The sequence below is a fragment of the Eleginops maclovinus genome, chromosome 13 (genome assembly GCF_036324505.1).
Source record: "Eleginops maclovinus isolate JMC-PN-2008 ecotype Puerto Natales chromosome 13, JC_Emac_rtc_rv5, whole genome shotgun sequence".
Lineage (NCBI taxonomy): Eukaryota > Metazoa > Chordata > Actinopteri > Perciformes > Eleginopidae > Eleginops > Eleginops maclovinus.
Genome location: NC_086361.1, coordinates 3,722,544 through 3,750,195, shown reverse-complemented (window position 1 = coordinate 3,750,195; position 27,652 = coordinate 3,722,544). Strand labels below are relative to the sequence as shown.

At 38.4% G+C, this 27,652-nt stretch overlaps 3 protein-coding genes across 3 annotated transcripts in view; 1 reads left to right on the top strand and 2 right to left on the bottom strand.

Annotated features, from left to right (window-relative positions):
• The window catches only part of LOC134874761 (collagen alpha-1(XIV) chain-like), a 182,328-nt gene that overhangs the window by 113,092 nt on the left and 41,584 nt on the right, over positions 1-27,652 (top strand). Inside the window, exons 28-37 of the mRNA XM_063898918.1 lie at positions 25-168; positions 616-780; positions 908-946; positions 1,775-1,913; positions 1,999-2,141; positions 2,265-2,374; positions 7,975-8,133; positions 10,986-11,063; positions 11,640-11,726; positions 12,647-12,700. Of these exons, the coding sequence (XP_063754988.1) occupies positions 25-168; positions 616-780; positions 908-946; positions 1,775-1,913; positions 1,999-2,141; positions 2,265-2,374; positions 7,975-8,133; positions 10,986-11,063; positions 11,640-11,726; positions 12,647-12,700 (1,118 nt within the window). The remainder of the gene's footprint in view (positions 1-24; positions 169-615; positions 781-907; positions 947-1,774; positions 1,914-1,998; positions 2,142-2,264; positions 2,375-7,974; positions 8,134-10,985; positions 11,064-11,639; positions 11,727-12,646; positions 12,701-27,652) is intronic.
• On the bottom strand, positions 15,888-18,423 carry LOC134875178 (CD209 antigen-like). The gene is made up of 5 exons (XM_063899640.1): positions 18,303-18,423; positions 17,327-17,437; positions 17,082-17,224; positions 16,525-16,652; positions 15,888-16,152 (listed from the first exon to the last, which is right to left on the bottom strand). Exons 1-5 carry the CDS (start codon positions 18,421-18,423, stop codon positions 16,029-16,031), a joined length of 627 nt encoding a protein of 208 aa, XP_063755710.1. The 3' UTR covers positions 15,888-16,028.
• On the bottom strand, positions 19,735-25,708 carry LOC134874763 (C-type lectin domain family 4 member A-like). Its single transcript, XM_063898921.1, has 7 exons — positions 25,520-25,708; positions 22,031-22,150; positions 21,872-21,952; positions 21,701-21,763; positions 21,447-21,589; positions 20,588-20,715; positions 19,735-20,033 (listed from the first exon to the last, which is right to left on the bottom strand). The coding sequence occupies exons 1-7, from the start codon at positions 25,677-25,679 to the stop codon at positions 19,898-19,900; spliced, it is 831 nt and encodes a 276-aa protein (XP_063754991.1). The 5' UTR covers positions 25,680-25,708; the 3' UTR covers positions 19,735-19,897.

Genomic DNA, 27,652 nt, shown 5'->3' with positions numbered 1-27,652 from the left:
CAATAACAACATCTCTCCAATTAGGACGCGCCATCCAACATGTGAAGGACAACATCTTCACGACAGAGGGGGGAGTCAGGAGGGGAATCCCCAACGTCCTGGTGGTCCTCACCGACGGTCGATCTCAGGATGACGTCAACAAGGTTTCAAAGGAGATGCAGATGGAAGGTCAGAGCTGGGTTTCACATAAGAAAAAGATCCCAAATATACAATTAGGATCTCAAGATTTGAGGAGAATTGTCCTTTAAATGGAAATAATAAAATCAAATAGCAACACCAGGAGGAGACATCAGCTCTGAATGTGCAGGATGTTCATAATGTTTGTATCAAATGACACAGTTTGTCAACGCTCCTAATATTAGTAGACATTGACACACTATGGTCTATCACAATGAAGATCATTTCTTGCATTTTTAATCATTAACAATAACATTTTACAAGACATGTATAGACAATTGGAGAGAATTAAAAACTAAATGTTATAACTTACTTGAAATGCAGTTTTTAAGTGTAAATTGAACCATTACAATTCAAGAATAAGTCATTATTTAACTAGCTTCCTTCTTGGTGAAGACAGTTGAGAATCCTTATGTTTTTTCCCGTCTTCCTGTGAAGGCTACATCGTGTTTGCGATCGGCTTTGCTGACGCCGACTACGGTGAGCTGGTGAGCATCGCCAGCAAACCCAGCGACAGACACGTCTTCTTCGTGGACGACCTGGATGCCTTCACCAAGATCGAGGAGAAGCTGGTGACCTTCGTGTGTGAGGCCGCCACTGCCAGTGAGTACCCAGAGCTTTCGGGAAAATCTTAAGTTAAGTCGCGATGTGATACCGTGTGACATTTTTCTTTCACTGTATCTCAAAGCTGTGTCTTTTTAATCAACACACCTTTTTTTTCCTTCCCCAGCATGTCCCTCAGTACCGATGAGCGGCAGCACAACACCAGGTAAAAGAGCCTAGATAATATACTGTGAATAGCAGTGGTCTTTCACCATTTGTTCACACTAGATGCTAAATACACAGTATATGATTCAGTGTGAACAAGTACCTTAAACACCCTGAGGATGTGCAGGATGTTCAGAAGCATCCAGTTTGAACCTGGTCTTTTTTTTGTCGTTGTGCAAATTTTTATTGCTTATTGCTACTAGGATAAGTGGAAAAACACCTAACAAATCTTTAGAGGAGCCTTTTGACGTGTGATTTCATAAGATAAATGTTGCTGTAAATGGGACTATTCATCCCAAAATCAATGCATGTATTTCCTATTATTTGTAGCTATCTTTATCCATTTAGATTGTTTTACTCTGAGGTGCTGAGTATTGGTGATACCAAGAAGGCACTCAAAACATACATTAAAACTCAACAACAATGACTGTTTCCAGAAATCATGGCCTGGTTACTTAAAGAACAGTAATCCAAACATCTTATTCTGAACAGTTTCATGAAGGAACTAATTTATTACCACCCCTAGTGCCCCCTCAACTTTACCATTCCAAAAAAATATTAATTGATAAATAGCAACACTGGCTAAATTATAAACATAATGAGGGCCATTTTTGTTACTGTAATTAAAAAGATCCTATGCATCAGTGCATAATAATAATAACAATAACAATAATAATAATACAAATTACTGCACCTACCCTTGAGAAATTCATTTATTTTTATTGCATTTTTCTTCAATTTGACTTCTGACTTGTTATTTTTTAATGCACAACAATCTGTTCCCAATGTTAAGTTTAAATGATGTTCAAACTCCTGCCCCTGTCCTCAGGTTTCCGTATGATGGAGCTCTTTGGGCTGGTGGAGAATAGGTACAGCAGTGTCTCCGGCGTTTCCTTGGTACCTGGCACCTTCAATACCTTCCCCAGTTTCCACCTGCACAGTGATGCCTTCCTGGCACAGCCCACCAGGTAGGGCAGAAAAGATTTGGGAAATAAGTAAAGTAGAGATCAAATCCAATAAACCTTCACAATATTTACCTGATATTTCTCCCAGGTACATCCACCCTGAAGGGCTGCCCTCCGACTACACCATCACCATGCTCTTCAGGCTGCTGCCCAACACTCCGGAGGAGCCCTTTGCTCTCTGGGAAATCCTCAACAAGAACAACGAGCCGCTGGTGGGAGTCATCATGGACAGTAAGTGCAGGGTCTCTGCTTTGGGAGCCTCGGCTGGAATCTGGGAAACATGGATTGGACAAAAGCATTTGCCACTCAATATAAGGCATTATTTTTTTATGTACTTTGTGTGTCTTCCTGCAGATGGAGGAAAGACTCTGACGTTCTTCAATAACGACTACAAAGGAGAGTTCCAGACGGTCACCTTCGAAGGGCCAGAAATAAAAAAACTCTTCTATGGCAGCTTCCACAAGGTCAGAAAAACTTCTGTCGTGTTCAGGCTTCTTCCTGCTGTTACACACTGACTCATTGATCAACTGTCAGACTCAAGACCTATGTACAGTTCACAGGGTTCGTACAGGTGCTGGAAATCCTTGAAAATACTGGAAGTTAAATGTGGTGTTTTCTAGGATTAAAAAGTGCTTGGATTTTGGTTAAAGTGCTTGGATTTTGGTTAAAGTGCTTGGAATTGTAATTGCTTTACTTTTATGATTAAATGCTGCCTGACTGAATAGTTCGCTTTTTAGATAAAAAAGGGAGAAAGAAGTCGGAGTGAAGTTCTTTAATTAGCTTTCATAAAAATACAGCTCCACTCCGGCCTACCCATGCAATGCGGGTGACCTGCCAGATGGAGTCGATCTGTGACCTGGGCATTCAGGTGACAATATGACTGGAGGTTGCCATTTCAACGAGCGTTGGCTAAAAGAAAACATATCAAGCCATGGCTAAGACCAGGATCAATCCCACGAGTAGCCTCATGCAAAGTTTGCAAGAAGGACTTTCAGCTATTTACGATGGGAGATTCTGCACTGACGAGCCACATCTACGGTAAACCGTAATAGATAATGTTGGATTTGGCTAACGTTACATGTTACGATGTTTAAGCTAGTGAAATTAGCAAGTTGAACAGCTAACTCGATGAGCAAGACGAGTCAAACGGTTCAGAGGAGTGTCCCAATGTTAAAATGTGTGTTACAGTCGCCATCCTGTGTTGTCTGTAGGCTAATAAAACCCTTAGTTTTAAATCCTATGTTAAGGCTATAAACAGAGGTAGGAGAAGTACTCAGATCTTGTACTTGAGTAAAGTAGAAGTACCAGAGTGTAGGAATACTCTGTCACAGTAAAAGTCAAAATGTTCCTCCAGTGAAAGTAGAAAGTACTCTCCTCTAAATGTACTTAAAGTAGCGACAGTAAAAGTAGTCATTGTTTGATTGGTCCATTTCAGAATAATATCTCTGATATGTTTTATAATTATTGATCATTAAAGTGTTCTCAGAGCTGGTAAAGGTGCAGCTAGTTTTAATGGCTTTGTATACTGCACCGGATCATTGTCGGATCATTGTCACCTTTTTCATACCGGATGAGTTTGCAACCCAGGTCTACTCAAAATTACGTACAAATTATTAGTATTTTCAACTTGTAACCATTTTGAGTTGCAGTTCTGAATGAATTTATTGAAAAGCGATTTGTCTGCTTTGAGTATAAGTATGTTTATTCAACAATGTAATCTACCACAGCTGTAAGCTGCTTGAAAATGCACCTTAAAATGCTTGAAAAGTGCTTAAATTTGACTTTGGAAAAGGTGTAAGAAGCCTGAGTTCAGCCTTAACATGTTTACACAATTATTTGGTGTCATGAATGAAGCTAACTCAGTAATTGGTGATGTGGAGTTGACACATTCTGATCATCAGGAAGGATTGTGAATAGTAAGTGTTATATTGCAGGAATAGTGGTAGTTACAATACATGTTTATGCAGCTAAACAAACCTTTTACGCCTTACTCAAAATATTCAACATTTATCATTTCATTTATTTTGTGGATTTCTGGAAATCTCAGCTCATTTAGTCACTTAATTAAAAGTTATAACTATGAACCTGAAAAACACAAACCTCTGTATGACAAAGCTCTACTTGTCAGTACATTGGTAAATTTAAGAAGAAAACTGTCTTTAGTTTAGACATAATAACAAATACAGTAAAAATAGAAACTATACTATCAAATCAGCAAGTCTGTAATATATCTTAACAGCATACATCAGACTGATGTGCAGTGCTCTGTCCTTAAACCTCTTTCCTTCTCTTGTGCTATTTTTCTGTTCTTTACAGCGGACAGTTTAGCCACCACGAATCCAAAGTTTGGTGCCTTTCACAAATAAAAAAAATATATTAAAAAAGTATTCCATGATGTTTTCTGATGGAGAAAACTAATGTTTTTTGTCCATAGCAGACGTTTAATCACCCGGGCTGCTTTTGCGTATTGATATGACTGTACATAGTCCCTTGAGCCTCCTTAGAAATGGCCTGTTCTCCTTAGCAGCATTTTTTAGGGACTATTAACAACCGCTGAAATGCTAGGCACTAAATTAAAAATATTGACAAGATATTTGGATAAATAATTAAAAAAGCAGACCGGAGTTACAGACCTGTTTTACTGAGGGAGCGGCTGATGGTGATGTGAGCTGTTTGACTATTGACTATTGACTTTCAGAGGATTGTCCAGGTGTTTGTCAGAGTACCGGATCATTATTGGCTCAGTCGTGTCTACCTCTCCTCCTCCTTTCCTGGCATTGTTGCTCTTTCATCTTGTACCCTGCTGAGCAGTGAGTCAGTATTTGTACTCCTGACAGGCTGACTGTAGTTGAGCGCTGCCCCGATCCTGAACCTGCTCTCGGAGGTGTTGGGCTGGTGTCAGTGTGTCAGTGCTGAGCGACTCAATGACTGATCTGCAGACACGTCTGTCTGCTGGCTGTCAGCACAGATTACCAGCTTCTTCTTCTCTGCTAGGTGTGTGTGTGTGTGTGTGTGTGTGTGTGTGTGTGTGTGTGTGTGTGTGTGTGTGTGTGTGTGTGTGTGTGTGTGTGTGTGTGTGTGTGTGTGTGTGTGTGTGTGTGTGTGTGTGTGTGTGTGTGTGTGTGTGTGTGTGTGTGTGTGTGTGTGTGTGTGTGTGTGTGTGTGTGTGTGTGTGCGTGTGTGTGTGTGTGTGTGCGCGCGTGCGTGCGCACCGATGCATACATAATGGCTCTTTTATAATCGTACAGGGCCAGTACAGTACTACCTGAAGAGTCCGTCTGACATGTATGTGATTAAGGATGAGCGACCATCACTCATTGGAGTCTCTGAACTTTGGCGACTGTCATCTCTTAACTCACTGCAGGTTTGAATAGTCCCCTGTGGGTCAAAGAAAGGTCAGCCTTTCTCAGCTTTTCAACTCTTTTCAGCCTTTCTGGCTCTTAGTACTTAAAAAGCTGACATTTTGAAATATGTGTAATGTAGGGTAGAAATGTCTTCATTCTGGCTTTGTAAACTTAAAGGACAGCATTGATTCACACTTCACACAAAACAGGATTTACATTACAGTGCTGATGCAGGTCGAAGCGTTCCTGCAATGCCTGTAAAAGTGCATCTGTCTGTATTTACACACATACACACTCACACACACTTTAGAAGTCTCCTAACGAAAAATGGTTCTATAATATACTGGCTTAGTTTCTGCTGAAATAATGCAAATCTTTCTTGAATTATTTACTGAATTGTTTGAAAATGTTGATTTAGGTTCTTAAAATAACGAAAAACTGCCAAAATATTGACTTATATTTAATATGTATTAGTCCCACAGCGAGGAAATGTACCTTTGTTATGGCAAAAGTGGCATAGCGAATTAAACAAAGGCATGCAATAACACAGAATAAGTTAGTTTATAAGAGTAAAGCACACATTAGGTATACTAGAATAAAGTAGGTACACATCCATGGCTAAAAAACGATGAGCAGCAACTTCTCAAACTAAACGTAGTTTCTTTCGTGATGACTCAGCATCTCAAACTAATGAGTTACCACCTAAAAAACTGACAAAGTATTTTAAAATAAAGTGGTGTTGAGAAGATCCTCACACAGAGGCAGCGATTCCAGCTCCTCACAGTTCAGCCCTTGCTGTCCCTGATGCTGACAGGACTTCCTGTTCAGTTTATGTGATTAAAAATAGCTGTGTCACTCAGGAAGGTCATTTTACATGCATGCGCTCCTTTTTTTTGTCCCAGTTCCTGCTGTACTGCGGGTTTTCAGAATATGGAATAGGCATTCATTTTAAACACAAGCTCACACTTATCAAGTGTGTATTGGTATTGGTATCAATAAGCATGTGTAAAACATGGATCTTCAAATGAGGACTGTCAGTTACCTTAACAAAAATGTGTCTCTCAATACACATGGCAGTAAGCCGAAGCCGACATATTATTAGCAAATATAAATCCTCCTATTCGAAAACACACATTTAATTTAATCAACATTAGTTGGTGTTGAATAAATAACATTTAGAAGAATAGAATATACAGCTTTGGATGTGCAAGAGACCACTCCACATGTTTCTTAAATCTGTATCTCTACATGTATGGCAGCCATTTCAGTGTCTGTTGAATTCCAACACAGAGAAATGTGTCAGTTTTTAAACATTTAACTTAAAGACATGTCTATAAATAATAAAACAAGAGAAAATGATAATGCTGGAGTGGTCTCTTAATTTTTTCCAGTGCTGTATCTTTATTGTCATCATACAAAGTACAACATTTTTGGCAACTCTCACTGCAGTAATACAAATACAGACAAATGGGTAAATAAAGTGGTAAAAGCAGATGTAGTAGCAATGACAAAAAACAATTCAATGTCAATGTGCATATTTACACTTACAGTCGTATCGTAAAACTTCAAATGTGAAAACCTGCATAAATGTGGTGTGTCTAACTGTGTGTTCATAAATGGTTATTGTAACCCAAAAGATGCATGCATGCATGCAAAAAAAATCATATCAATACAACCCATAATCACAAATACACAGTGTGTCTTAGAGTGTACTACAGGCTCTGTCCTTTGACCCTGGCATTGACAAGGAAAAGCTCCCCCCAAAAAAAACACAATTAATTCTCCAACATGAAATAAGACATTTTAAACAACGTTATACATATAGTAAAGGGTCCCTTATCCCGTTCCTTTTTGAAGAATAAAGAACACTGTGATCCATTATCAACCTCTACTCTGAGATCTACCTTGTGAGTGCCCAGGTCAGATTTGGAGGGAAATCTGCTTGATTATTTCATAGCCACAGTAGCAGCAGGAAGAGGGCGCTGTTCTACCGCAGCACAGACAGCTCACACACTCTAAAGGCCTCAACTATATGTGAGAGTAAAACACTGATGCTCCTCAGGGGCATTTATAAATAAGTAATACCAAAAATTGTTGACAATAGTGCTAAAGCTAACGGCTAATGACTAGCAGCATTCCAAATAACGTAGTGAAGTAAACACATTATTTACATGGACTTTCAACCTCTTTTTCCATCAACTCAGGTCATTTTCTGATTAATTGTTTCATGTGTTAGTGGAAATTCAACATGTATCTATTACTGAGACATGAAAAAACAATGATTTTACGACAAAGTGCAGTTTAATTACTCTATTATCTAAAGACAGAATCGAACAGTTTTCATCTGAAAAGGACAGATCATGACTCAGACAGTGACCACGATTACATACAGTACTGTACATCCATCTTTATATACACATAGTATCAGAGTAGGAATAATTGGAGGGGAAGCTAGCACATTTTTTTTCTGTCTTCTTATCGTGTGATCACTTTCACAAGCAGTAACAGAAACCTCCATTACACATGAAAGCACTAGACGGTTAAAAGAAAGTACAGAAATACATTTAGACGGGTTCCCTGTGGTACTGAAGGGTGAAGTTCACTGCGGGTTCACAACTTTCATACAGTTAACAAGTGTGGTTAAATGATACTAAGTTTGATACACCCCTGTAACACTCCCCTTTAATGAGTGACCCTGTCGGCTATCTTCTCTCACGCAGCTTCACATTGCCATCAGCAAGACGAGCGCCAAAGTGGTGATCGACTGCAGCATGGTGGCTGAGAAGAACATCAACGCGGCAGGGAACATCACCATCGACGGACTGGAGGTTCTGGGCAGGATGGTTCGCTCCCGAGGGAACAAGGACAACTCTGCACCAGTGAGGACAACACACACACTTAACCAAAACTATATTCAAGTTACTGAGTGTTCCCTGTGAGAAGGGCTCAATTTAAAAACTGTCGACCCAATTCACATTATCGTCTTCATTTTGTTTGTTTATTCTCTCCATTGGATCTCCTTGGAATTGAGATATCAAGTTTAATTTCCTAACTTTGACCCACTGTATCAAAGTCAGTTGGATTTTGCGGAGGCTCATTTCAAGATAAAGGAGGACAAATGGTAACAACACATGTCATCGTCATTGTGGGATTCCGGTTGGTTTATCAATATAAATACAATCTAAAAGCTTGTAAATACAGGATGATAACTTCAGCAGACACTTTCACTTCCCATTCTGATCAGCACCAACCCCCCCAGTGGGTTTTTTTGTTTTTTTGTCATTCTGTCAATCTGCTATGCTAGCTTGAAAATAAATTAGGGTAATCAGGGACAGCATAATGAGCTATCAAGATCGACTATAGTCTTAGCGATAGACATAGCTAATTCAGTGGGGGCGAGGGTTCTGTGCCCCTATAATATTAAGCATTTGGCCCCCTTTTAAAAGGACTTTGACTAATATTTAGAAAAAATGTCTGCAACCTTGAGCGCCTTTTCCTCATAATCCTGGTTGGGTAACAGTCATCATGCATTTTGAGAACCAAAACAATAAACAAATCACTGGACGGTTCAGAACTAAACAAATATCAGCTAAAAGTTGCATATGATGCTTAGTTTCACAATAGATGTCTATGATAAAGTGAAAAGAGCAGAAACTAACGACGGAAGGAAGCATCTCTATAGGTCTGCTTGCTAATATTTCATCAGCAGTGCAAGCTCACTTAAAATATCCCTGAACTTTAAACTGATAGAACACCCTCCTACTGATTGTCATGGTAACACTGATATTCACAAAAACTGGCCAGTGGTCGTCCTCTGTGCAACATTAGAAACCTGCAGGAAACCAAACTGCATTTGATCTTGAGCTGTTGGAAGTGGTTTCATCTCATTAGTTTTCCATCAAAGCCGAGTCGTTTCCTTGAGCAGCTTTATGAATGCAAACAAATCAATTTCCAGCCCCTCTCCTGGAGAAAGAGCAGAGAGGCAGACTTTGTGTCTGATTGGTTTGATCTCCCTTTGAAGAGAAAAACCCTTAACATTGATTCTGCTCTAGAGCTGAAGAATTCCACATATGTGTCTCATCGTCTCCACCGCTGTCATTTATTTTCATTTTCTCCACAGTCCCCAAACCACGTTCATTTTTTAAAGAAAAAACTGTTGATGTGAGTTAGGCCACCTTCATTTCAGGTTCTGCTAATCTTTTCTTTTGAATTGTTTGCACACTTTGTAAAGTACATTTCAATGCAGCTACACAGAACAGCAAGGTTCTTTAGGATGACACCACAGAGGCAATATGTAGCTCCTCGCTGTGTTTTGGCCTCCTCAGAATGTGTTCTTCCTTCTACTGTGGGTCTTTGAGTATTCACATAATGAAAGATGAGTCCTTTAATCCAGTGATTTTCAACTACTGTGCTTCGGCTCACCAGTGTCGTGAGATATTTTTCAATTTGACTTATTCGTTCCAAAAACATTTTATTTAGCTGCTGCAAATAATTGAGCATCTGTTCCTGCAATGTAGTGGCTGGTTGTGAATTATATACTCGTCCATGCCGTTGGGTGGCAGCAGGTGGCCCAATAATGACCTTGTTAATTTAAGATGGTAAAAATTAAGTGAGGTTGTGGCTAGTCGAACAGATTGATAAATAGTTGAAAAGGAAAAAGGCAGACACTGAGTCCTTGACAGAATTCCTACCCAGATGAAGAGCCTAGTAAGAGTGAGGGTCAAAATAAAGATTTTATCTGGTGGTATTGGATGTACCACGGCTCAAAAAAGGTTGCAAAACAGTACTCTATTCTCCCACCGAGTTTAACCCCCATGAGTCATCGAGTGGTGGTGACTAATAGTCTATTTTTGTACCTCTCAATTCACCACACCTTATTAGCCTAACTGAAAAAGCAGATTTTGTAAAACGGATCAAAGAAAGCGGTAAAACTAAGGTAATCTGTTTATGAGGCATTAGAGCGGGTTTATGATTCAACGTGTTCTTAGCACAGCAGTAAATTACACCCAGGGATTTCTGACATTTGCACAGATCATCTCTAATTGTAATCTTGCCATGAGACATTAAAATAACACTTCAAATTCTCATCAGGTTTTCATTAAAATTTCCCTTTTGATTCCCATCACATTTTTAGAATTTGCCGTCAAATGTCCTTACTGCGGTTTACACAGAGGAAGTTATTGAATGCAATTACAGTGCTGGCATGATATTTTACCTTATTCAAGCAATAAAAAACTGCACTTTGAGTAGGTTTTGAATGATTCTCCGTGCAGGGGACAGTAATAAATGTACAAATAGCACAGATTACAAACTAAAACAAGGAATTCCCCTCAGATCAGATGGAAAGACCTTGCAGAAACATAATATAACATTTCAAGACACACAAAGAATAAGGATATAATAAAAGGGTTCTGATAATCAAATGTATATTATTATGCAAGTGTCTCTATTAAGGAGAGATTTGATTATTGTCGCTAAGAAAGGCCAAAGATGGACTGTTGTAATTACTTTTTTACTTAAAATGCTTATGTGGAAATGTAGATGTTGCCCCCACCAAAATCTTGAGAAAGATTCCAAGTTGCAGTATAAAAGAATAAAGATGAAATCACATTATAATGATAGCTGTTGATTCACTCTCTATCAAACATGCATGTCTTGGTGGTAAAAGTTCAGATACATTTTGCTGTGGTGTGTGTTTTGACCTTTGTTCTGTGTGTTTTTTTCTGTGCAGTTCCAACTTCAGCTCTTCGACATCGTCTGCAGCACCTCCTGGGCCAGCAGAGACAAGTGCTGCGAGCTTCCTGGTCTGGTGAGGTCTCAGTTAAATTTCCGCTAAACTTGTCTTTACTTCAGAATACATTTTAAAAGCTGAGGAAAACGTACTGCGGTATATGAAACAGACAGAAGTTCACAGTCAAATTTAGATTTTACGAAACACTCTTTCTACAGCTTTCTTTACATTATGCTTATCCTCTTAAAGGTTTTTTGTAAACCTATCAATGCTGTTAAGATGTGTGTACTGTTCAATTTTATATCGTATAATAGGAATAGGATACTTTATGGACAAGTAAGTGAGGTTTTAGGGCACGCCTGTTCTAAATGATGTATGCGTCATGTCTTATCATTTCCTCCCTGGGAACATTGAAAGGTTACTCAACCAGTAGGTAGAAATTAAACTGTAAAAGGAAAGAAGACATGACAGATAATTCCTGTTTACAATAACGTAGCGATGTTATCTGAAAAATGTTTTCACTGAGAGCCGAGTTACACAGTACAGTGACGTACGGTATATTAGGATTAAGTTACATTTCCCTGGCTTTATTTAATCACTTTCATGCCATGTCATTGCCATATCTTTGTGTCTCACCATGCTGTCATCATCCAGAGGAAGGAGGTGGACTGCCCCGCCATGCCCAAAGCCTGCACCTGCACCCAGGACAGCAAAGGCCCCCCCGGCCCAACTGGACCCCCAGTGAGCCACACACACATATGTTCATCTGACAGTGATTCTGCTCAGGCTGCACAATTAATTGAAATGATATCCAAATCACAATATGGACTGATGTCATATCCAAATTGCACATTGCAAGCCGTAAAGGCTAAAAAAAGAATGTAATGAAATATTATAGGGCTACAGAAATGCAATTAAAAAGGGTTCACAAACATAATTCTAAGACCTTAATAAAAAAAATCCTTTTTTGGTTCAGATCCTATTTTAAAAAATCAGGTTAATGTATTTTTCAATGATACGCGAATAGTTACAAAAAATGATCATTAATGCTATTATGCCATATGGCTATTGCATGATCAGTCAAAAATACATGCAATTAAATGGATTGAATGTGTCATGGTCAGGCATATGACTGAAGGCTACTAAAGTGAAATTAGATAAGACCCAACATGTTGACATCTCTCAGGTCTGTATGAGTCAGAGCAATGGTGGAATGTAACTAAGTACAAATACTTTAGTAGTAAGTAGTGATAGTACTGTCGTACATGTAAGTGCTTTCACCTAATTAAAGGATCTGAAAACTTCTTTCACCACTTGTTCCGGGTCCCAGCTTTTGAATAAGAGACAGGTCTAGATCTGCGTTTTATATTGCCATTACTTTTTGGGTACAGAGTGTATGAAATGTAAAGACCTTAAGTACAGAGCCATTTCTTCAGAAAGAAACAGGCAGAATGAAACAGTGGGACTGTAAGCCACATTCATGCAGTCACATAGAAATACAGAATCACATGATTCTTTTCAGTTTGGCTGTTAAATATCATTTTTCTTGTATCTCAGGTTGTTAGTCAGCTTTGTGGGTGTCTGTACACACAGGACTGAGACTCTGTTAATTTGAATGTGTTAATTGTGCACCTCTAATTGTGCTTCCTGTGCTTCTAAAGGGAGGCCCTGGAATCAGAGGAGCCCGAGGTGATCGCGGAGAGCCAGGCCCGGTGGTGAGTAGCGTTGCTTTTAAAACTGATACAGAGTCAAGACTTCCGACGCACAGTGCTTTGTCAAGTGTGTTCTGAGAAACCAGCAGCGGCCACTGCTGTACAGGAAGTACAAGTAGTGAACTCTTCCTCCTTTCTGAACTTTTAAACGTTTCTGCAGATGCTGAACAAATGTTTTACACTCTCACTGTGTTGCTACTCGTTGTGGGTCAAAACAAAGTGCTGTGTTGTGATTAGCTTTTTTTAAAGCTGAAATATGGACACACTGCACTGTTGTCAGAATCCCTGTGTCATGTTCGGCCCTGCAGTGGGCATCAAGCTCTTCTTATGGTGGACTAAGACCAAAACAACCAACTATTCAACAAACAGAGTAATCATCCCTAAGGAATACCACATTGGGTACTCACACCCACGCACACTCAAATCATTTACACAATATAGTCAGTCATTCATGTGTCATCAATCTTATAGTTCACACATCACATTTCTTTATTTGACTCGCAAGAGTGTTTATTTATTATGGATTACAACAAAATATAATGCAAATATTAAGAAAACACAACAGAAAAGTAGAGGAGAAAAAAGAAAAACACAGTATATCCTAAAAAGTAACAACAGATAAAAACTGACAAAATCTCAAACACAACAAAAGAAAATCCATAAAACACACAAAACACCAAACTGAGAATGTAACGTCAAAGACAGCACCATTTTCTGACAACACAACAAAAACAAAAACAAAAGAAAACAATATAATGTATAATTTGAGAATGAATCAGAACTGCTTTATTGGTCCCACACAGGGGAAACTCGTGTTACAGCTAGTAAAGACAATGCACAACGTTTCTGACTATACAACAACATAAACACAGACGCAGCCAAGACACTTCAAACCAGAAAAGGTAGGTCATTATTATTCTCAATGTCATATATTTCTTTACATATAAATACATATTGAAAAATAACATACAGGTTAAGGCTGTCAGCAACTTCAGTTTTATTTCAACCAATACGTGCCATCACACACTGGAGAAATGATCTACAGATACCCTTAGATAACTACACCATAACATCAAATCTTAAAAGAACTGCTCTGATGAAACACAACACAAAACTATAATATAGAAAACACAATATTCCATTGAACACATCAACCTAACTGAACATGTGATAACATCTCCAGACATATTTCTGAAATACAACAAAAACAGACAAACCCAAATAAACCAAACAATTTAATCTGTTTTATAATGCACAACATTTCTGACAACACAGCAACATAAACATAAAGGAAATCAAGACAAGGTAAGTACCTATTATCTTATTATCTTATGTGTTTCTGTTTTTCTCATCAACTTTCTGCATATGTACAGAAAAACTGCGACTGGAGTTTCATTTTACCAGTATGTGCCATCTTAACACACATTTTCATGTCAGTATTCTGAACTATGTCTCCAAGGTCTGAGGACTGCTGTTGTTCGGTTACTACGCAAAATCTCATCAGACAGGAAGTTTTTCAACTGGCAGTTTATTTTTTATGATCATGCAGTTTGAAAACCTTTATAACACATCTTTCTTGTTTGTAAAATTTGTAATTTTCTTCAACTTGAAAATAAGCAACATCAAATCATTTGACTTGAATCTCTTAACCATTGAGTAACTTAAATGTCTTTAAAACGAGAGCAACCACATAATAACTGGCCAACAACATCAACAAGCTTTAAAGTATTTTTAAAACATTTGTATTGACACAACAGCTTAGAACAGATCCATTAAGATAAGATGTACCTTTATTATTCCCCGTGGGGAAATTCTGGAGTTAAAGCAGCAACAGATTGAGAATATAAAACAGGACAGTATCGTTTCACACAGGATGATACAATAAAATAAAAATACAAATGATGTACAGGTAATTAGCTGTTAAAACAAACTGTTCATACAAAAAATGGATTTAAGGAATTCAATTAACATATATACATTTTGTGTCTGGATTTTTAAATATATTTACATTGATTTATACAGATACTGATGCAGGTAAAAGTCTTTCGGCAAACAGTGCAGGTTAAAGAACAAAGATCCATTGAGGATTAATATCCATTAGGAATAATTAACTAAGATGATCAAACATTTGAAATGATGCCTTAACTTTGGGAGGCTTAACTTTTCTGCTGCATGTCAGATCTAAATAATACAGCTTAAAGTGGTTTCACATTAATAAAGCCATAGTTCGGAATAATACCAGAGGGTCAATTTACTAAAGGTTTAGATGATGTTGATTTATCGCCCAGCCATAGTTAACTCTTAAACTCTTAATAAAATCTTGATTATTTTACATGGAACATATAACATATCAAATACATGTTGCAGCATGAAAAAAACACGTTAAACGTATAGGTCAGTACGCCCAACATACAAAGCATTACATGACATGTAAAGCCCACCTGCCTGGTGATATAAAACATTGATTCTACTTATGTATCAACATCAACATTGATTAGGGATGCATGCATGAGCATCGGCACCCTTTTGTCTCTCATTGGCACATCGTCAAATGAACAGACATGCACCAATGGCAGCAGCCGATAGTCATCAGCTTTGCTTTGCCGTGTGACTTTGTGCTGTTGTAGAAGTTGTATTTTTTTATAAAGACGGACAATAGGAAAATATTCTGGCCCATTTGGTCCGCCCTACAACTTTGTTTTCGTGGTTCACTTATGCCGCTCTCATAACGTCGTTTTTTTAAGTTTAAAAAAGTCTGCTGGCACTACCTGATTCTCTTTCCCTCACCATTGTCCTCTTGGATTTATCTGCAAGACCTCGTATTCAACACATATTTTGTCACGTAAGAATATCTTGAAAAACTGAATACTAACTGAACGTTTTCTTTGTTCACTATTTGCCTTTGAGTTTGGCCGCTCAACATTGGAAATGACAAGACAAACCACAATCCCAGATGCACACTGGTGAATCAAGTACGTCAAAAAGGACTCTGGTTTGCTTGTAGCTTGGGAAAACAAAGACTGGTTGGATTAAGTTTTGCGAGGTGGCTAACACACGCATACTGTCTGTGTAAACGGATGTAGCTCATATCTGGATTCAAACCAGATATGAGGCCCTTGAAAGGACACCTGTTAATGACACTGAATATACAGTACATGTATTCACTTCATGAAGCAAAGTAAAGCCAAACTTCAATTTCATGTTTTCAATGTATTCCAAGTTATTTAGCATGCAACATTGAGTAAACAACAGAACAGATGTACAATGTCAGCTAATTGATTGACAAAGCTGATCACAACACTAAACAACCAATTCAAATCATTCACAAAATCTATTTCTCACAGATCCAGGATTTAGCAGCAGTATCCCTGATGTGTGCCCATTTTCCTTGTGGGTTGCAGTATCCTTTCATCAACAAGTTTGTGACATTGTGTGGCAGCCCTGATGTCCAGAACCTGTAGGGAATAGAACACGTCTTCTTAAATAGGGATCAAACATATCAGATAATTTTCAATTTGAAATAAACTTTTGAATTTTCCCTCAAATATTGTCATAAACAAATGAAATCATTTAAATGAATTGATCTGATTTAATTTACGAGGTACAAAAAATAAAAATCTCTTTTTAACTTTTTCTGAAAAGGTACCATGTCATGCACCCCTGTTGCTGTTAGTTTTGGACAAAGGGTGAATACAGTCTAGCTATTTTCAGACAGTAAGGGCACAATAAAAACTATTTAAACATTACAGGATGAAAACGTGTTCTACTAGAAAACCTTAATAAAGTAACAAACAGTCATTTCGATGGAGTTGTGAAATTTGTCTCACATTTCTGTCAGCGGTGATCCGTCGACCCATTCCCATTGGTACACCTTTCCTGTTGGTGTAGATAGTTCCTTTTTGGCCTGTAGACCAATCCAGAACTCTCTATGCACATTCAGCTCAATGACAAACTTCTAGAAGAGGACAGGACACAATAATCAGCCCAGATGCACCAACCACACATCACAGAACAAGCAGCAACAGAGGCTGATTGTGACGTCGCCTTACTGTACGTCGCAGAGTTTGTTTTGCCAGAAGCAACGTGGGAAGTAAATAGGTTCTTTGATGGTTTGCAAATTAAACCAACTACAAACAAGACCAGCCCCAGCACAGAATTTATGATTTGGATTGTAAAACTTTTCAAAAAACAGGTTCAGTCCATATGCACAGTCCAAGGTCCTTTCAATATTAGTACTTGATGTTGGTAATTATATTACTATTGTGGTGGCGGGCTGCCTTCTGACAACAGGCTTGTATGTACCAAACAGGGAAATCAATTAACTGATTCCTGGTCGTTATATCTATATAATTGATAGTTATCATTCTAACATGAACAGACTCACCTGTTCCTCTTTGTTGTTGATGACCACCAGATCTGCTCCTCTCTGCTCAAAGTCATATCTGCTTTCATACCATGTTTTCCTCTCACTAGATTTGAAGTAGCAACTGTATCCAAATGTCTTCCATCCTTCAGGACACACTGTCCCTTAATGACAAATATTTGATATTTTTCAATGTACAAAAGACTTTCACCTGATATGTATTGCCTGCTACATTGCCGGTTCTTCACTTATTAGATTTTTCTTACTGGAAAGTTTCCCCCGTAGCTGTGTTACTTCCTCTTGTAACTGGCTGTTGTTGATGCGCAGGTTGTCATAATTTCTTTGTAGATCGTCTTTTTCCAAAATTACTGTAATATCTAGTAATAGGCACAACAAGATATATCTTATATTTATTTAATTAATTAAACTGCTTTCAAGGATGAAATCAGAAACAATGGAGTATTGATAGAATTTAACTTAGGTTTGTCTCTGTCTTTCTATCTACCTCAAATGTTGCTACCCATCCATCTTAAAAGGATACCATCTTAAAGCCTGGCACTACAGAAAAAGAGAGAAAGTCATGATTTATGTAGTTGGATTTTTTTTTTAAATTCCTCACATCGTAGAGAGTCCAGCCAGGATCAGAAGATACATCACCCCCAGAGTCACTGCAGTAGCTCTGCAACATCTGTTTCTGACAGCTGCAGGATCACTTTGTCTGTGTGGTCCTACAGAGGAAGAACACGGACAGAACATGTTTATAACCCGTGGAATATTCTAAATCTTTCAATTAGAGTAGTGAACAAGTATTCCATTCCTATATTTCAGTAAATGTACATGCACCACACAATATACATATTCTGGTCAAAGTAATATTCTGCTTCAGAAATCTTACATAAGTTAATGTATGTAAGTTAAATCAGGAATATATATGTTTCAGTATTTAAAGAACAAGTTCCCAATGAAGATACATGGCACCCTTTATGGTTATAATATACAATATCATATAATAGGATTATATTCCTCATGTTTTTTGTAAAAGCAGGATTTCACTGTTGTAGTTGTTTATGCTAATGTTTTACTATTTTGTATAAAACAACAACACATAATTATTGTCAGTTTTGATTAGTGTGCTGATTATTTTTGTTCCATGTTTGGTTACATTCAAATATTGTTTACATGGCATTAATTTAAAGCACCAAGGCATACACAAATGAACCATTTTCATAATTTAAGACTTACTGGCTTTTTGTGACCCAAGATCAGCGTAATGCTCTTCATCCTCTAAGATCTGCACCTGATTCTCTTCTCCATCACTGTGGTTCTCCTGGGCTTTTCTGCTATATCTCACATTCAAACTCATACCTGGTGCAGCACGAGGCTCTGCAGACACATCTGAACACTGAGAGCCCACTGAACCTTTCCTCTGTGAGCTTCTTGTTCCTGAGTTGGGCAGCCTTTGACAAAGGAAGTGACAGAAAGACAGACTGCAACCACAGATGCACACATAAACAAGTGTTACTGTTGAATAAATAAAAAGGTAAATATAATCTTGATTCAAATACTTGAGTGGTTTAGTATTTGGAATTATAAAACCCTTTATCCAGATAATCTTTGCACAATTATATTGATTTCCTGACTGAATTTGAAGAAATACAAGGTGTTTTCTGTTTGCATAGATGTGGTAACACCCACACCTCTAACACAGGGAATATAATACTTCGGTCTGTCTATTTTAGTTTTGTCTTATCGAGCAGATAAAATCACAAGTTCAAGTTTCAGTGAAAAAACAATATGTGATATACACATTTGTCTTCAGACACAACCACGATCATGATATTTATTTTAGGTTCAGCTGGATGGAATAAAGAACGATCTCTACTGCATGTACAGCTAGTTACACAGAGAACAGAGAATAGATCCAGAGCAGTGCAGAGGAGCGAGGAAAAAGTGAGAAATGCTAAATTCCATTAGTTTTATAAAACTAGTAAATAGTTACATTTCTAATACCATTTTCTGTGGTTTATTTCTGAATTGATCATTTGTTTGCCTTATATTTTTGATGTGTACAATAACAGGGGACAGGATGAAGATATTGAATAACTCTGTAAAACACCAAATGATATTTAATGACAACCTTATCTACGGTTTGCTTTTTTTTTTTACAATAGCTGTCCAAAGTGTGTTCGCCACTTTGACTTTCATGTGCAGTTTGCATGTAGCTCAGGGAAAACCAAGACTGATTACATTTAGATTTGAGAAGTTACTAACAAAGAATTATAATATATGTATTTATAGGTGTAAATGGAACTGTTGCATCTGGATTCAAACCAGATATGAGGCACTTGAAATGATCTGCAAGTTTAGGAAAACATCCCTTCCATAGGGAAAGCCAACAACTAAAGTTTGGTTTAGGGACATGAATTGCAGGAAGTTGGTCAACCATCATTTCACAGGCTTAAGGGGAACTTTCACTCTCCTGGTAGCTGAACATTAACATCTGGTGACTACTGGTGTATCAAAGGAAGCACAGGAAAACCCTTCTAACTCAATAAAATAATGTTAATTATGTTAAGCCAAATAAAGAGAATCTACAATTCCATGTCTTTATTAACTTTTAATATGATAATCCTCTGAGAATACAGAGTAGGTGCACATGGAGTTCTGTGCACACTGAAGTTCAGAGAAACAATTTCTATGTATTTAATGTATCTCTCCAGTGGGTATTCAAGGTCATTTAGCATGCAAAACAGAACAAAAAACTGAGCAAATGTTTAATGTCAACAGGTCTGATTTGACAAAGCTGATCCAAACACCACCCACCTTCATCAAACCATTCAGGAAATGTATTTCTCACAGATCCACTTCGCATAATAATTATAATATTTCATGCTTTGTTTCCATTGTCCTTGTTGATTGCAGTATGCATGGTATTGGTAGGAGACATATTGTGGTAGCCCTGATTCCTGAAACCTGTGGGATGAATCAAAGGTCCTTTTTAATAGGGCTTATTTGTAACAAATCAAATCCTTTTAACATCAGGTTTAAGAACGTCTTTCTTTTCTCTTTCATCTGATACTATTTATAAAAATCAGTATACAACAGTGATGGACTTTTCTTAATATCCTTTCACTAAAAAGGCACTTTATTTCATAAATTTCATCAAAAAGCATGTCATGATGCTATATTTAATGTGAGATAATCGAAATGCTCAATCCATGGAGAAATACACTCAGTCCAGATACAGAAACTGGGCATTTAAATTCTCTGAGTTATAGTATAGATTCTCTAAGTACACACTGTCAAGAAATAGAAGTTTGTTTTCTTAGAACAAAGAAGCACTCATCTTAAAGTAGAGATTCAGACTGGATAATGACAACACTGAAGTGTTTGGAACAACAAAGCATGTAAACATTGTCAAGAAAAAAAGAAACTGTAAATAAGTGACCTTCATAACATTCCTAGTTTTGTGACAAAGACTGTTTTTGATGGAATTATTATTTTAAAAAACCTCTAAAATGTCTCACATTTCTGTCAGCGGTGATCCATCGACCCATTCCCATTTGTACCCCCATCCTGTCAGTGTATATTTTCCCTTTGTGGCCTTCAGACCAATCCAGAACTCTCCAGGCACATTCAGCTCAGTGAGAAACTTCTAGAAGAGGACAGGAGACAATAATCAGCTGAGACGCACCAACCAGACATCACAGAACAAGCAGCAACAGAAGCTGAAGTGGTTAACAAACAACACTCAGCCATAGCTAACATACAGGGATCCACTTGTACAACACACACTGAGGACTGCACACACCAGTGTGATAGCAACCACACACATGTGCAAAGCAGGAGAAGTGAATACAACAATAGAGACAGAAAATGTTGAAGGAAATTATGTTCAATTATCTCAAGAAAGTTAACGAATCCTTTTATCATGATGCATTTTAAGAAGAGACGCTTGATTTGCTGCTTCATTCAAACATTTACATTTTCTTTGCTATCATTATCAATTATTAAAGGAAAAACACATGAACCTTTATCAAACATCAGAGGAAAGTTAAGGTGTTGTAGCAGCATCAGCAATGAGAGTAAAAAACACAGGAAAGGACAGGGGAAGGTACAACCCACATTAAGAATAGTCAAATAAAATAAAACGTTAGTCTGACTACAAAAAGGGTCAAATAAACTAAAGTAAAGCAAAAATAAAAGTACACATACATACGAATTAAGCAGTGGCTGACGCAGTCTGCCCATACATAAGTATGTACAGTCATAATTTAGACTAATATATACAATAATAAATGAGTCAGTAATGAGTAGTACAGTCGGTAAATAACAGATGTCTGGAAGATACATCTACATATCTCACTCTGAAACAAACAGACTCACCTGTTCCTCTTTGTTGTTGATGACCACCAGATCTGCTGCTCTCCTCTGACAGTCAGCTCTGCTATCAGACCATGTTTCCTCTTCATCAGATTTAAAGTAGCACCTGCATCCAAATCTCTTCCACCCTTCAGGACACAGCTTCCCTGAAAGCAAAACGGTTCAACAGTGAGAAACCATTCAAGTTAAAAGTAAAACCAGTCAAGTTGAAGTGTGCTAGTTGCATACAGATGTTGAGAGTTTTTAAAATGTCTCACCTTCAATGTTGGCCCTAAGCTGCTTCACTTCATCCTGTAACTCACTGTTGTTGACTAATAACTCTTGGGAAAAACAGCAGTAGATATTATGAAAATGATTTGAATAAACCTATGCCTCATAGCAGTGTGAGTTGAATCATGTGTGTTATTGTATCTTGAAAAAGATTGTACCTGAAACTTGCTCGAGGAGCTGGCTGTAGTTGTTGTTCAGACTGTTGTACCTGGCTTTCAGCTCCTCTTTCTCCAAAGTGACTGAAATATAAGAGAAGCTGAGTGTTGTTGTTTTTACTTCTGGGGACTACAAATTCTAAATAAAAAGTGCTTTCTTACAGTTTATGGATAGGGTGATGATGCCAGCTATTATCAGAATGCACAGCACTCCTAGACAGAAAGTAGCTGGTCTGTAAATCCTCCTCTGGGTGTCTGCAGGCTGCTTCTCAGAGCGTGATCCTGAAGAAGCAAAGCACACAGATAGCTGGTTCATTAAAGAAAAAAAAACATACCATAATTTCTGTCATTTCCACCTTTAACAATAACACCTACTCATTGTTTCACTGCCTTGATCTGTAGTTTATCTGTCAGACACATTTTTAAACACTGTTACGCATACTCTTTATCAGTGGCAGCTGGTCAATAGAGGGCGCTTTCGTTTCTAATTAAGTTTGAATATATTTGAAATAAAATGTAATGTAATTATCCTCAGAATGTATTTAAGTGTACAACAATGTTGAATTTATCAAATCTAAACCATTATTACAGTATGTTTCATTGCCCTCTTTTGTCTGGGACGCACTGAAAATCACCCCAGCAAGAGCAGCAGCCAACCAATCCTGACTGTTGCTACCCGAAAACTGGCGAGCAAAACATACATTCTGCCAATAAGCGTTCTCTGATCTGATGACCAAAGGGCGACAAATTCAACTCCAATGAGAATACTTTGGAGTATTGACGTAACAGTATTTGATGAGATGGCTGCTTACAGTGCAAGTCTTCCTGGAGACCCCGGACTTTGGTCCCAGTTCATACCGTTTATACTGTGCACGGAACTATGTGTTTGGAAGTGTGATTAGCACCTATCACTGTGTGATGATACACCAAACCGTCTTTAAGAGTAACTACATCTGATTAAATAACTAGGCTACATCCAGCGTTTGTTTTGTAAGGTCAGTACTAGTCAGTCAGCAGCCTTTGTAAGCCCTTCAACAACCCCAGTCAGGGAACGCTCCCCTGCAGTGCCAGTCAGATACTAATCTGTTGACTAGTCTTCTTATACACCTTACAGCACTTATCCCTTGGCGTAGCTAGACAGTTAGCTTAACATTTAAAAGTCCTCCAATGACAAATGACAAGGCTTGCTTTCTTGTTGTTACTGAAGAGTTCTTCTTTACTTTTGATAAAACTGTAACAATACAGAAACACATATAAATATGCGGACTTAATAACACACACGAACGTAGCATTTACACGTGTAACCAGGTTGAAATATCTAGTTCCTGCAAAGTATAAATATTGTGTTTTATTTTGAATGTTCATGTTTAAAACAGGAAGTAATGTTTGTGAATAAGGAAAATGCTGGTCACTGATTGGTTGAGGGGGCCGGGTAGAAGTTGGCAGAAAGTGAAGGGATGGGGAGAGGGGCGTGAGAGTGCTGGTTTGATTGACAAAGTCGCGGCACCCAGAGTGAATTAAAGAGTTTGTGGCAAATAAGTCTGTAGTTAGTGTCCCAGGATTGTCGGCTCGACGGTCTTCATGTGGATTCTTTTCTGCACACTGTCTGCAAGGAACTGGATGCCTTTCTACTCAAAGTTTGTCACAGAATTACCCACGTGTGTATATTAGCTTGTTAGCAAATGAGTGTTAGCATTCATTAATAAAGTGAATGTAGTCTTAGCCATGTTATAGCTAACTCAGCTTGCGCTATTGGCTTCAGTTTGGGTTTTTTCGGCATGAACACCCTGAGGACCTTTATCAGTTTTGCTGCAAGTGGGTGACACAGTGAGGGGCTTTGGACAATAGGAGAGAGCACGTTGTTGCTGGACACCTTCCCGCCGCGGTTGATCGCCATCTGAGACTGAGGGATCGGTGCAGTTGCAGCTTGGAGTTGCAGATGTTCAGGTATCGCTTTGGTTTTATTGCTCATTTGAGTGAAGAGGACAAATAGTTTTGACTTTGAACGCTCTCAAGCATCACATCAGGCCTGCAACGTGAGGGGTTTTATTCCATGTTATTTGCCGGCTTGTGTGTGTGTGTGTGTGTGTGTGTGTGTGTGTGTGTGTGTGTGTGTGTGTGTGTGTGTGTGTGTGTGTGTGTGTGTGTGTGTGTGTGTGAATGAGTGTGGGCCAACTGAGTTCAGTGTGAAATTGATAGAAAGGTGATCTGAACTATTTTGGTATTATAATAAATTCCAGTTAAAGGGATTATTAATCTGACATTATTGAAGGCACATTCTGACTGTATATTTCATGTTGTTTGTTAACAAGTAAACAGTAAATAATTAAGATCTCTACTTCTTAAACTGAATGCAGTGTGATATTTGGTGATTTCTGTTAATAGAGGTATTTAAACTAAGGTGTTTAAGGTAAGTGACTAGTGAAGTTACATTATTTAAAGGTGCTTAAAGGGACTCAAGATAACACAAAGGGTACATTGGTAACATATAAACAGGATCACGAAAGAGAAATAAGACAACATTACCTTATGTATTCTTTATTGTAAATTTGATTTATTGAGTTAACGAACTCAGGGCCCTTCCCTGATTAAACAAGGGAATAACTGGGCTACACACCCATAACATATAAGTAGCACTGTACTTTTCAAAAGACACACATACTACTATTAACTAAGTTAGCTACCATTAGCATCACACTTAGCTAGAAAAAGCACAAATTAAACTAGCTTCAGACAAAAGTTACAAACTTCAAACATTCTGCAAAAAAACACATTCAAAACTGTACATATATGACTTACAGACAAATAGTTTCCAAGACTCAAGCGTCAGAGACACAAACACACTTCGCCTGACTTCTCTGCTCCTCCATGAGAGACTCTCCGTGCTGGCTCCGTGTTCAAAGATCCTCGCAAAGCAGAGAGTGCTCACTCTGACACGCCCCCAGCGAAACAACAAAACTAAGGAGCGCTCACTCTGAGCCAAAAAACATATCTCATCTCTAGAAACTTAGAAATAGGCAGCACACTTCTCATATTTTTAAGCCTCAATTTGTGGACTTACAACAAAAGTTGTGTCAAAGTGGCTTTGAGTAACATCCTCAAACCTTCACTTCAGCGATTTTTAATATCATGCTGCACTTCCCTTCGTCATGTCATTAGGTTCCTCTTGCCCTATGTGGGTGTGTGTCTATGGCCCTACGATCGCACTTGCCATACTGGCAAGAGTCAAACTGTCCTAATAGTTAAAGATGCTCACATTCACAACATATATACTGAAATGTATATATTCAGTTTCCCCAAAACATTAGGTCCTTAACACACAATGCTGCCAACTAGAATCATGGATATTGTACCCAAGATGGGTGAATATATTTGGCCCTTTTCAGTCAAGTATTACCAAATAACAGCAACAAACCTGAAGAAGAGTCCTGTCCCCACAGAGCTCTGGAACTTTGTTTTAGCAGAGCACACTACTGTGGATGAAGGTCTAAACTGAAATAAACATAGATGCAATACCTTGGGAATAAAACATTTTAAAAAAACTGGAGCCAACAGTGTTGACACACCATGCAGTCCAACATAATTTAGAGGGACATCCACACAAAATCAATGATTATTTATACCGTTGACTGTTCATAACTTCTCACTTACCACTTTCTTGTGACCGATTATCAGTGTGATCGTCTCCCACAGCGTCTGCGCTCTCGTAGATATCCACTTCCCTTTCCTCCCACTGTCCTTTGTCCTCCTGCAACTTTCTGTTGAATCTCACCTTCTTTGATACATCAGGTTTGGCATAAATATCTGACATCTTGAGAAAATATGATGCACTTTTCTTACTGTGCTGTGTTAGATCGCTCACTATGCTGCCTGAGTGTGTACTAGTACAGTTTGCAGTACTAACTATGGTAGAATTGATTGACCTAGTATACCGTACTGCTGTCAGTTTCATTAGACCAGTTTCTTGCATCAGTTAAGAATGAAAGGGAAGTCCTGGCTCCCTCTCTCTCACACACACACACACACACACACACACACACACACACACACACACACACACACACACACACACACACACACACACACACACACACACACACATACATAGTTAACATTAGTTTAATATCTTGTAACACTGTTTACCAAAGGTGGGAGATTTTCTAAAATTCAGCTAGTTAAAGCTATGAATACATAATTGTTCAATTGAAAAGTCATTAATATATAAATATAATCATTACTATTATATTTGTTTTTCGTCGTATGAATAATGGTGAGATGTGCAATGCAAGGTTTGCTGTCAGCCACTCCACTCTGCCCCTCTACATTCACAGCTTGGTTGAAGAAGAAACACACACACTTGCTTGCTTTTGTGACATTAAAAACTCTTTAGCAACTTCGAACTCAGCGTCAATTATAGTCGATTGTGACAGGTCGAGAATATGCTTCACAGCTGGTAGGAGGGGCATCAATGACCGCTAGGGGGGGCACGGCCCTCGAATGCCCCCCCTTAGCGCCGGCACTGCTGGTGTGTAAGTAGACTCAAAAAGTTTCAGAAAGTACAACCCTCTCTCTTTTCCTCCTTACCCACATCTCTAAAAACGGGGGTACAAACGAGCTGATCCAGATTTGCTGCTAATAAACTCATAACCGAAGTGTGGGCTGGTTTTACATTGAACTCCTTGCAAGGTCCAGCCCACGTGACACGTCCCAACCTATCGTACCCTATTTACAGTCTGAAGGAGTGATTTACGCAGGGATTTCACCTGGTGCGTCTGCGCCTGCGCCGTGTTCCGTCTGCGCCTTGGTTTTGTTCCGACCTCCGAACGGCCTCAAACCCCACGGGAGCGTTTCAGAAGCAGAGTGTCTTGCGTGCACGGTTCGCAGTTATTGATGATTTGGTCATATTTCCTGGAAATTTGTACTTATTCAAGAAAGTAGCAGGCTATGTAGTGAAATGGTTTATTTGTGTGTCTGTTTAAATTGTGTTTATTGTTGTTATTTCCTATTTTGTTGTGTTGTAGCCTACAGACAAAGTTAATTATAATAGTCCAGTTATAAACAACATGAATCAAAGATGTGTTGCTGTATTTAAGTTGCAAAAAAATGCATGCATCATCATAATAATTCTATATAATTTACACACAGTTCCTGTAAACAGGAGGAGAACGCTGGCAGGGATTGTGGGGAGGAGAAGGAGCCGGCTTTGGGTGCACCCTGTCTGGTGGAATCGCACGCATTGACTAGAGTGGCTGCGATATATATGCGATATTGTATATATAGCACAGACAATGTCTCTGTTCTAGTGGTAAACACTGAGAAGTGTTTCAGAAATAATGTTTGATGTGGTTTTGAACGTAATATGGCGTTTAATCACGGCAGCGTTTAGCTGAGTATTTCCCAGTAGAAAACTTTCACAGAGGAAAGAGAGCTGCATGACGCTGCAAAGGGGCGTGGCCAGCTTCAGGTCAGCTCAAATTTAAATCGACAGTCACAGAATCAGCACTTCAAGAACAGGGCTGAAATAGAGGCATGCTATGATGGGGGATCTGTTTGGTATTTTGAGCAAAACACTTCACAGACATGTTTTGTTTAGATATTGCCCTACAATATACTGTGGGGGTGATATCCAAACAAGAAAGTATTTTCAAGAACAGCCTTGTACTTTTTGTATTCAATAGTTGGTTGAAGTGTGTTTTTGGCACTTATCCCTTCAAGTGCAATAGCACCACCTCCTGGACTAATGCAGTACTGACCTTGGTTTGCCTCTAGCTTGGGAAAACCAAG